The following is a 12,017-nucleotide window of genomic DNA, read 5'->3' on the forward strand; positions in this document are numbered from 1 at the left end:
ACCAATCCATCCACAAAGATGCAGCAGGGAAACTAAATTTGATCTGCCATGAACCAAAACCTGTAAGACGACACAAAGCTTAATATCCATAAATTCAGTACTTCCGTCTGACGTACTATGATACGTGCTTAACGTCCCTAAATTCAACGCCTCGATCTGGCATCGTCGTTGCGGCACCAATTCAAGGAGTGCAGGGGCGCGATCTGCAGGGAAGCTGCAGGACGAGCTGTGGAACTTGGAAGCCAGCCAACTTTGTCAAGAGTTTTACGTCATCCATCAGAAACTGAAGTGCTGACCAGGGAGTAGGGGTCGCAGGCTCAGGAAGCAAAGCATAGATAAAAGACAAAAGCAGTATCAGTCTTGGCAATGAATCTTAGCAGAACTAATCAGTTTTAAAATGCTTAAGATAAGGGTGCTCTGAGAAAGTGAAATCAAGTAGTGACTTTAAAGAGGAGGTTCTAATTGTGTATTCACTGCACCTTAGAAAGCCATCAGAAGCACAGATTCTAACAGAGAATTGACATAGTGAAAATAAAACCTGCACGTAATCTTAACACCAAAATATTTGTATATGCACCAATGGTAAGAGAGAAGTAACCTTTTGTCATTTCCGGAGGGACGCACCTTTATGACGCATCAAGGAGCAGGCGAATGGAAGGGTATCCAAGGACCAAGGAGATTCGTAGATGAGGAAGTTCAACATCTCACGTAGCAATGGACTGCAGCTCGGCTGGATTTGATGCTTTGTCTCTTTGATATCAGCGATTATCAAATAGTTGGACAACAAAAGCACATACAACTGAAATATCAATTGGCAAAGGGGTGTCTGGATACTGGTAAAGGAAGAACAATTTGAGACCCATGAGGGATCGTAAGTTTTGATAGTATTTTAGCTGGACTGAACCTCATGCATTCAGAGGCGGATGACAACAAGTCTCTAAGCCAGGGGTCGGGAACCTATGGCTCGCGAGCCATATATGGCTCTTTTGATGGTCACATGTGGCTCGCTGACCAATCTTTAATTATACTTTTTTTTTTTTCATTAGACCAGTCCATTTCGGGTGCGATGCCAGGGGGGGCGTGCAGTATTAGCGGTGCTTGGAGAAAAAAAATCTGCACCGCATATCAGTTTACTATTATCTATTATTTCACAGAGTTTATGACAACTTGAAACCTGCGAAACGCCGTTCCTTCAACTGCGCGCTCCCGTCTCTGAGAAAGAGCGCGCAGTTGCAGCGGGATGTGTGAGGAAGAAAGGGGGGGAGGGGTGTGGGCACGGGCAGCAAGGTGGATAGAGCAGGGATTGTCAAAACTAAAAACCTGCTGCCCGTCACTGCAGCGTGTGAGTATATGTTTGTCTTCACGTCTGCATGTGAGCAGTCTTTGTCACATCTACAGAGCATTCAGACCGACCTAAGATCACGTTTAAAGTCAACGCCTGCATGAAGCTGAAACTCACCACGTATCAACCAGACTAGAGCATCAGCAAAACCATGCGGCACCAGAAGTCACATTAATGCTAAGAAATACTCATCATTTATTAGCAACAGCATAAAAATGTTGTTCAAAAGAATCCACAGGCTTATTGTACTTTAAAAGTGTTGAAATTACATCAAATGCACACATTCACTTGTATATTTTAGTTTTAAGCATATTGTTGCGGACTGAATTGGACTGGGTGGCTGTTGTTGAACACATCAAGCAGAGATGCTGATTGGCTCTCAGTTCTGTCGCTCAGCCTTTTGTTAGGTAGTTTGGACCAATGGGGTTCAGCCATGGGCCGAGTAAGGGAAAAAGGAGGGCTGATGCGGCTGTGAGCGAATAAGAAGTTGGGTGAAGCGTTCTCGTCTCAGCGAGAGAGATTGAGGAGTTGCTGAATCAATTGTACGGCGTTTGTTGCAGTCTACAGTAACCAGAGTAAAGAATCCTAAAAGAGGTTAAGTCTCCGTGCCTCAGTGTGGGAAAGGGACACTACATTATTATTATTGTATGCTTCTTTGGAAATTACATTTAAAAACATGTGGCGTTTGTGGCTCTCTCAGGCAAACAGGTCCCCGACCCCTGCTCTAAATGGAGATACTCTTAGTCGACTGTCATCTGCTTGAAAGAAGGGAAGACAGAGGATTGGCTTGCGGACACGAATTTTAACTCTTGGAATTTGAAGCTACAGAGCGTCAGCGGTTTTGTTTCTACGGCCAAAGATAAAATCATTCATGTTTGGTGTCGTAGAGAGATAATCTGCAGCAACATTTCTCTCCAGATCGATTCTGTTCTGTAAATCTAGAGGACTGTACAGAAAGTAGGGATGGGTAACATTCTTCAAGACAGCAGTATCGTTAAGATCTGACCTCAGCGGTTCTGCTATCGGTACTGGAGAAGTCGCATTTTTTTGTGTCCCACAAAATATAAACATTATCTGCCATATTTAAATCACCAAGTCAGTCAATTTTCCGTTAATTAATGATGATACCAATTTCGCTATTTTTGCTTAAGAGGAGAGGTCTGTCTGGCTATTTGTGTGCACGGGGGGGTGGGGCTGTTGTTCAGACAGCACGCGGCGAACATGTAAAATTAATTGAATCTGCGCTGGAGCGCCCCGACTATTGTGTCAACCTTCCTCTATGATGACCGTATTTTGCGCTGTCTGTGCAGGACACACAGGAGGGCCTCGGGGAAAAAACAACTCTCAGCAGCAGAGGATGTGAACAGGTGAACAGGTAGAGAGGTAAAGCAGGTAGAGGGGCGGGGGAGGGGCTTTGGCTTCAAACTCTGTCAGAGAGATGGAAACACGTGCGTCAGATTTAGATGCAGCTTATGAACTCAAACATTTATTTAATTTGTTTTATGTTTACATCATGACAGCAATATGTCAAAACATTGCTGTTTATTGTTCTTTAAAAAAGTTCTTTTTTCATGTATTTTACTTTTCAAGTTGGAACAATTTATAAAGTAAAATGTTTTCTTAAAAAAACATTGTTGCATAATGAGGAAATTTATGTTCTTAATTTGTTATTTATTTATTTATTGTCCTCAAAAAGTATCGATAAGTGTATCGTTAAAATACTGGATCGATATGCAGTATTAATAAGAGTAGTAGTACCATTAAAACCTTAAAGATACCCATCCCTAACAGAGATGGACAACTTCCAGTCATGTAAGACGACTGTTGGGACCTTCATGACGTTGATGACAATGGCCAGTTTCGAGCAGATACAATGACAGATTTCAATGCCCATCATACTAGCAGGCCCTTCCTTTTTTATACCTGTGGGATTTGGAATTTATAATGTTTGCAGCTTTCAAAGACAAAAATTATGTACTGGTGCTGAGTGGGTTTTTTCGGGCCAGATAGCTCTCTGGCTAGCTTGCATTAGAACTATTTGACTAAAATATGGACAACCAAGGAGCAGAGAGGAAGCCAAACATGTTTTCAGAGTCTTGAATGCTGCTTCACATTCTTCTAAATGTTTAACCGCGGCCTAAAACATAAATATCAGTCTATCCGTTCCAAAAATTACCTCATACTGTTGTCAGTTTTTGGCTGAACAGCCTCTTCAGTTGTGGAACCTATTCTCATCCTGGTGGGTTCTTAAGGTGACTTGTTTGCATGTCTGGCTAAAATAACAATAATGTCATACATATTTTATGAAATTAATGAAAACTGACTGGTAAACATAACAACATTACAAATAATTATGCAACACAAACATTTAAATGAGACACACATAAATGATTTACTGACAAGCAGATAATGATACACCTATCTTCGCTTCGTCCAATCAGGTTTCATTCCAATGCACTTAAAAGGAGGCAGCGTAGCAACTGTCAGCATCTGAGCAGAAACTTGTTCAACAAGCACCTGTCAGCAATAAGACTGTCTTTGAACCAGCAACAGCAAAAGGTAAGTCTGTCTTTATTATATTTAATCAATATTCTTACAAGTTATCTTTTTTACCATGTTTTGATAAAATTTCTTGAAAAATTGATTGTTGACTGACATTATATATCATTGTATATGTGACTGAATAGTATTGAAGACTTTACACACAGGTAAATAGAAATCATTATCTTTATCATTGATCCTTTATCCTTGGGGTCAATTTGACCAATTTGACCCCAATTCAATGTTTGTCATTACAAAAATAATATTTAACCTTTTTCTTTTTACTTCATATTTCACGACTTTCCTAATTTGATGGGACGACTGATGAAGCATAAAGATATCAAAATGATATTTTCTTTCAATGTAAACACAAGTTGCATACATTGGTGTTCCTCAGGGGTCAATTTGACCCCAGGCTGTACTACAGCTGTTGCTGTTTTTATTCAATCTAATCCTTCAAAACTATTTGTCATAGATTTTTTTAATCCTTTCCCCTTTTCATTGAGCCCAATCTAGACAGCCTAAAATCCTCCTGGCAGCAACATGGAGAGTTCTTTAGTTTTTTCTTCGAAAAAAAGAATATTAACATCTTGTTTGTGTTTGTAAGAATAGCAGCAATTTTGTTATTTGATATTTTCTTATGATTGTTTGTTTTAAAGGAAATGGCTTCCCAAATTGCAAAGGTCACCAAGGATCTGACCACCGCTGCAGACATGCGGAAAACTACCCAGATGCTGATGCAGCCAAACGCAAACTGGGAGGAGTATCTGACTCCTGCTCCCCTCTCCATCGCCATCATGGGGGAGTTAGTCTTCATCTCTTCAGGGACAGACTTCTCCATTAACAAGAACCCCCCAAAAGATGGATTCAAGCACATAAAGTACCCAGAATCATTCAGGGCTTGTCTTATGCAAGTCTGCAACTTAGGCTGGCAGGCTTTCAACATGGCCCATAAGAATATGGATCAAATCCGTATTTATACAGCCTCTGTTCCGGAACACATGAAAGAAGCAGTAAAAATCCTCTTTCAGGGAAATGATGAAATTATTGAAAAACTTCTTCCAAACGAGTTGAAAAGCATCCGTACCATAGCAGATGAATGTGTGGAGCTAGCAGATGGTGTAGAAAAGAAATATAATGATGTCATCTGTTTAATCCAGGAGCTGCTGGAAGCCTGCATTAATGCTAAACACATCTATGGAGAAGACCTAGAAAAGGTTAAGAATAAAATTGAGGAAAATAAATTGAGAGAACGGAGTGCAAAAGAGCTAAACGAAAAATATACTAAAGCAATGGAGGCCATGGAAAAGCAGGTTGAAGAAGCACAAGAAGAGTTCAAATCATCAATGAACTCCATCCCAACAGGAATGGAATTGGTTGGCATGGACTTTGCTCATGCACTGTCACAGGCAGTGGCTGCAATTGGGAATGCAGTTGTTAATATAGCCACGAAACTAATCCAACCTGTAAAATTTTCACAGGCTGGATCTTCAGAACAGGTTTTCCAAACAAACAAGACTGAAGAAGAGGACCCAGTCTCAGAAGTAGAAATCTACAGCATGTCTTCACAGATTTTTAGTCAAGCAGAGATATTCCTAAAATACATAGATAAAGATGAGATAAACTGGAAAGAGCTGTATGACCAGAAGAACAAGAAACCAAAAACTGAATTTGTCAAAAAGCAATTTGAAAGGATCTCTGGGAAGATAGAGAATTTCGGAAACAGCAAAGCCAAAGACAAAGCTCTGTCTCTGTGCGATACAGGCATTGCCATCTGTGAACAGATTGAAACATATTCTCCGGAACAAACATGGGATAAGAAAACAACACAAACTCTGATTAAAGAAGTAAAGAAGCTACATCAAGATGCTCAGATGTTTGACTCTAAGGGTAAAAAAATATGTAATTCTCCAGCTATTGCTCCCACACCTCCAATGATGGCCAAAGCACAGGCAAATGCTGGACAACAGTCTGCCGGGCAGCAAGCATCAGAGAACGCACGTTTCCGCATCGAGCAGAGCCGAGAACAGCTGAAGCAATGCAGAGAAGAATATAACAAGGCTGTGGAGAGAATGGAGAGAAACCAGAAAGAGCTGACTGACATCCTGGTGGACATGCAAAACTGCAAGATTCAAGAGATTAACTTTGACACCACAATCAAAATGCTGGTCAAAGGTATGGATGCCATGGGCCGAGTGAAAGAGCAGTGGGAGAAGATGGTGCGCTTCTTCCAGATGGTGGCCAATATTGTAAAAACCAGTCTTGCAAAAACCATGATCCATTTTGCAGATAAAGTTGAAGATGTACGAACACTGTCCTACAACTCTAAGCTCTTCACCAAAGACCTGCTGTACAACCAGGCCTTTCAAGCTTCCAACATCGCCAGCCTGGTCCACATGATTTCAGGGACCTACTGTGAAGTGTCCAACAAATACCTGATGGACAGAGTGAGCAGCCTGGGTAAGCTCATGACTATGGATAAGGACAAGCCAGAGTTCATCCAAGAGCGCACAAAGCTGCAGAACTCCTGCAAAGAAGCTCAAGACAACATCCTAAAATTGGTCCTAAGCAACAAGAAAGAGTTTGAGGAAAATACAGAAACCAGAATGAAACAAATTGAAGGTGGGCTGAAGGCCATTCTGCCTGCTGCTGACCCGGAGGAAACTAAAAGGATCCAAGAAATTGTTCAGGCCAGCATGACAGACAAAGACCTGGATGATTACGCTTAAATGCAGTTTGTTGTATAGTTTATAAAAACTAAAGAGAATATATGAAGAAATAGGCGGTGGTGATAAAACTGTAATCATGTATGGTTGCTTCTGTTTCTAAATAGACAGCTTTCATGTAATCAAACAGCAACTTACTTCTACATCATCTCTGGTGCGGAGGTGACAGGGTTAAAAATAATGATCTTTGGAATTTGTTTTTATTTTTTTTTATCTTTAAATTTCTGTGAACATGTTGGCAATCAGTGATACGGTTTTGTGAGAGTCAATGTTTAGACCAAACTTCCCATTTAATTCTACAAAGTTAAGCAGACAGACAGTTATAGTTTTCAAGGAAGAATATGTCAACTTAGGTATTTGTGTGGCTAAAAATGGAGAAAAAAGCTTTTTAGCTGAAAAAAAATGTTGTGAAACATAGAAGTGCATTTATTTTCTGTGGTTGTGGTTGTACCCAATATTCATATCTTCATTATTAAAAAATTATACTAACAACTTAATGTCTTAATTATTTGTTTAGTTTGGGGCAATACACTGCAGTGTGCAGTACAAGCAACAGAGAATGCATGTACATTTTATATTATATACATTATTTTTGCTTAGAAAAACATTACATTTATTAAATGCGCTATCAATCAATAAATTTATTAACCATATAGCACTTATAAAAGCAGAGGCAGCCAAAGTGCAGAACACAAAATCAAATGTAAAATAAAATCACTAAGCAATATGATACACTAAAGTAAAAATAACAATAGAATTGTCATGATCAGCTGTGACGAGAACAGACCCAAGCGCTGGAACCCAGAAAGATCACGTACGAGGAGTGACAAGAGAAGTGTTTATTAAAGTTTGTGGTTGTTTGGCAAAGAGTCAGAGGATGAGTCACCAGAGCGGAGGACTGTGAGACGAGGATCTGAAGGTAGGTAGTTTCTCTTTGGATGAGGTGGGAGTGCGGCGTAATGAGGAGCAAAGTCATGGCATGGCTGGGGTTTGCGTTTTGGCTGGAGTTGGCGGCGTGGCTGTAGGCTTGGGATGACAAGGCGGTCTTTGTGGTTTGGAGCTTGAAACTGAACCCAGGTCGGCACTTGTGAAAGGTATTGTTCTGTAGACAAGAATGAGAACGTGGTTACTTGAAGAGCAAGACTAGAAATAGGCTTAGTAAACGCGGAAACACTGTGGCTCAAGTACTGCCTAGTGGCGATGAATACTGGAGCAAGGCCATCTTAAGTACTGGAGAGGAAATGAGGGCAGTGCCAACAGCTGGGTTCAATCTGTAATGAAGAGCAGAGAAGGGAGGGGGAAGTAAAGGACTCCCGGAGGCACCATAACAAAAATCAATTAAACAACAAAGCAATAGAACACTGAAAACAATTAAATAGTAAAATTAACAATATTAACTAGCTGCCCCAATAGATCCTCTTACCGGAGTTAAAAGCCTGAGTAAAAAGATGAGTTTTTAACAGTGTCTTAAAATCACTTACGTGAGCTGGAGACGGTGGAGCAGAGACTGGTCAATGCCACTATAGAGAGTTACAGTAGTCCAGTCTGGAGAAGATCAAAGCATGGATCACTTGTTCCAGAGCATGAGGAGGAAGATCTGGCTCAACTTTACTGGTTAGTGTCAAGTGATAAAAACTAGACTGGACTCCAGCACATGATTTTTGCAAATCTGATCTTATAGATGTAAAATTTTCAAGTATGAAATTAAACATCAAGCTATCACCTGAAATGACCCAAATAATACTTTTTTCCCCGTAATTGCGTTTTAAAAGGAATTTTGCACAACACCAACAGTATAAATACTCCCATAAACTTATATATGCTTTCATTAAAAAAGTGATCTTTTGTTTATCTTAATATAACAAAAAGCTAAGTTTTCTTTTCAGCGCAGCTTCAGAACAAATCTAAAGTGAAATACATGACCTGTCATGAATCTTACAACAATAGTTGTCCCAATGGGCTTTCTATAAATATGAAATCATAAAGAACATAAAAGCATTCAATTCAATAGGTAATAACTAAACTAAAGTAAACGGCTAAACCAAACTGGGCATCTTTGCCCTTAGATCCTCATTCTCGGAAAAGCTCCTAACAAATAGATTGTGGTGCTGGTGGGATCTGGAGCTCCCTTGAAAATATTGAGGTATGTGTCGTGCAAGGGTCAGGTCATAGATCGGTTGGGATGCAGGCAGGATCTGGAGCAGCCTACTAACTAATTATTATTATTAAGTTTAATTCAAACATGTCAATAGTAAGTTAAATATTCTCTGATTACTAGCTAGCCTGACAATAAGCCTGTCCAAAGAGGAATGGCTAAAGCCCAAATTTGAAAGTACACACTGTCTGCCTCTCTTACATGAGCTGGGAGCTTAGAACAGGGGCTTGGTTGCTTAAGGCTTTACCTCTAACTGTACCTTTACTAATTCTAGGAACCACAAGCAGTCCTGCATTTTGTGAGCGAAGGGTTCTGTTTGGTTGTGTCATGACAGAAGCTGCTCCACCCTCCCAGTGGCTGCTTATCAGAGTTGATTCCCTTCACCTGTTCACTTTAGTATATATTACTGTCACCGCTGGAATGTTAATGGAATGTTAAGCTTTCTGCTCGACTACTAGCCTGTTCTCACACTGTTTTCTAGTTTTCAGCTCGACTGCCAGTCTGCACCATTGTTCCATGCTCTCAAGTCTTCAGCCTTCTGCCAGCCTATATTCCTGCCATCCCTCACGTATCATGAGCTCAAACTTTTTCCTGAGCAACAGCCCATTTACTTACATGTGTTCTCTCTTCGTGATTTAAATTCCATGGCGCAAAGTCCTTCTTTCTGAAATCCAATGGCACCCCGCCCCTTCACTGAACTTTGGACTCTGCCTCGACTCCTTCCCCCTCCCTTTGCCTGTCATTTTGAAATTTGCCTCTATGCCCTCTGGAGTCCAGTTTCAGTTAACATGCTTTTGTACTGGTTCCTTCAATAAAATCTGAGTGCTCCTACTCCTGGGACTATCATCTACCTGACAGTATGTTCCAGGCAATATAGACCCAAAGACAGTTTTTCATAATTATGATATGCAGATGGCTCTATTTACATCTAATTTGCTTGAAATAACTGAGAAAGTCTTAGCTATGAGTCACTCACTAAGAACTCCTCCTACTATCACTAAGCAGCCAGTAAATTAACCGAAGATTAATCCTCCAGATAAAATGATATGAATACTCCATTGTGTGAACCTTCCTCTGTCAATGTGAAATGCACTTTTCTCTATAGGAGTCCACCTTCCCTTCTAAAAGATCAAAGGCCCATGTTATTTTATTACTAAATGGTCGAGCAGCACAATAGGCCACCGCTGAATTGGCCCATAATTTTGTAATCTGCTGTTTAAATACAATTTTCAGAGGAACTCAGGGAAATTTTCGACCCTGTGAATCCCCATCGAGAGACAGCATGCCAATTAACGAAGATGGATCAAAGTAAGTACACTGTTGATCATTTTGTCATATGTTTCCAAACCAAAGCAAGTAATAGTAAGGGGAATGAGAACGCCCTCTGTGACAGTTTTATGGGGGTCTATCGGATTGTGCTAAGGATCAGTTACCACCCAAGACACATCAATAAAATTAATGCAATTGGCAGCTTGTATAGACAGATGCATTCAGGAAAAGGGAAGGGAGAGACATCAAGGATCGCATACATCCAGGTTTTCCCATGAACACCAATCTTGTGTTCAACATAGAATAGCCCATGCAGTTAAGTCGCACTCGACTCTCCAAGGAATCGTTAGTTCCAGCAAAATCTTTGCTTCTACTTTGGTTCCACAGACCACCATATTGAGAACTGTCCAGTAAATGGCCTGGCCTTCCACTCCCAAAAATAAAAAAGGAAGCTACATTTGATAGACAGTATCAAATGTCCTGTTGGAATAATGTATATAAGTTATCTTATATTTGCTTTTGTTTGCAGAAGTTTCTGTGTCCAAATCTGTTTCTCAAGGAGGTGAAGGTGAAACCCTTGGGAGAAGGCGATGATCTTTTCGTTTCTCTCCTGCATTCTCCTGGGAACCTGTGTTAGCTGTGTCTAGAATAAAACGAAGGACGTTCTGTGTTAGTTTATACATGTGAAAAGGTTTTCCAGGTCCAAAGATGATGTGGGAGAGCTGCAGAAGATAGACATGTCGTAATTAATGTTTTATAATCCTCCTGCAGCTGTGCCTTCTTGTTCCCCCTCCTTAGAGCTCAGCGCATATGTAAATTAGGGAATCCCGACAAAGTTAATAAAAGGGGAGGCGACAAAAATATTGTGCCAGAGCGGAGAGAGATTGTTACTGGGCATTATTCTCTGTTCGTTCTCCTTGTAAAAAGGTACCTTTGTGTCTTGTCTTTCTTTCCTTCATGTTGTTATTCTGATGTTGGAGGTTGTTTTAACCCAATATTAATTTGGTCCTTCGAACAGGATACCAACATACCTGGGGATTTCAGCGAGCGTGGTGGGCCCCAGGAGACTGTGGCCACAGCTGACTCCTAGGTGAGTCAACCCTTTGTTGGAACTGGTGTCCATCCCGTTGGCTGGAGTCCGAAAGGTTGACGGTATACCGAAGGAGAAAGACAACGGAAAGGACGGCGGAGTCCTGAGAAATTCTGTAAGTACGGACATGGGGGTCCTTGAAATCCCGTAGTATTTGGTTGGACGGCGGAATCCGTCAAATTCCGTGTTTAAAAAGAAAGTTAAAGCCCTGAGAATTCTAGACTCTTTCAGGCAAGGACGAAGGGGGCCTGGAAATCCTGTGTTAAATAAGATAATACATAAATGTATGTATAGATATGAATAAAAAATACCAGTAACATAACTTTGAGCTATAAAAATTAAAGATAATTAAAAAGCTGGCATAAATAAATAAGTAAATTAAAGAGTGTGTGAATGTTAATGTGATTTTGTGTGCAAATTGCCATATTTGCTGTTTGTTTTTTGTTGCTGTGTTTTGATGTGTTGTTGTGTTTAGCAAATCGCTGAATTTGCAGCTTGTGTTTTTGAACTGCTAAACAAACAAGTGTTTTTTGAAAAATGGGAAAGGCACAGAGTAAGGAAAGTCCAAAAGAAAGTTTGCAGAGCAAGGATTGGAAGTATGTGGAAAGTCTGGATCCTACAAAAATCGAGCATTTGGATAAATGGGTAAAAGACTATGGATTTATTGGAAGGTTAAACACTAAGAGAATAATTGCATTGCAGGATGCGACTAAAGAAAAGACAGGAAAAGATCAGAAGAAAATGCAGAAAGTAGGATTTGAGTCTACTGACTTTTGGCTGAGAGAGGCAGAGAAAAGGAAAAGAGGGCAGAGCGGCCTCAGAGTGCAGGAGAGAGCAAAGGGAGGGAGGAAATTGATGTTTCACAGAACTGAGGATGACGAAACAGGATCCGTG

At 40.5% G+C, this 12,017-nt stretch overlaps 1 protein-coding gene and 1 long non-coding RNA gene across 3 annotated transcripts; one reads left to right on the forward strand and one right to left on the reverse strand.

Moving 5' to 3' along the window:
• The first annotated feature begins 3,812 nt into the window (after positions 1-3,812).
• On the forward strand, positions 3,813-7,114 carry LOC101161676 (uncharacterized). The gene is made up of 2 exons (XM_011487943.4): positions 3,813-3,901; positions 4,543-7,114. Exon 2 carries the CDS (start codon positions 4,546-4,548, stop codon positions 6,610-6,612), a length of 2,067 nt encoding a protein of 688 aa, XP_011486245.2. The 5' UTR covers positions 3,813-3,901; positions 4,543-4,545; the 3' UTR covers positions 6,613-7,114.
• Positions 4,541-9,453, reverse strand: LOC144988044 (uncharacterized). 2 transcript variants are annotated; one of them, XR_013651785.1, is made up of 4 exons: positions 9,380-9,453; positions 8,091-8,154; positions 7,798-7,880; positions 4,541-7,711 (listed from the first exon to the last, which is right to left on the reverse strand). It is a non-coding gene; the product is annotated as an uncharacterized LOC144988044 (long non-coding RNA). The 2 variants fall into 2 exon arrangements; XR_013651784.1 differs by having other exon boundaries at positions 4,541-7,880.
• Positions 9,454-12,017: the final 2,564 nt, after the last annotated feature.

This window comes from Oryzias latipes, chromosome 19 (genome assembly GCF_053564925.1).
Source record: "Oryzias latipes strain Hd-rR chromosome 19, Olatipes_Hd-rR_3.1".
In the NCBI taxonomy this organism is placed as follows: Eukaryota; Metazoa; Chordata; class Actinopteri; order Beloniformes; family Adrianichthyidae; genus Oryzias; species Oryzias latipes.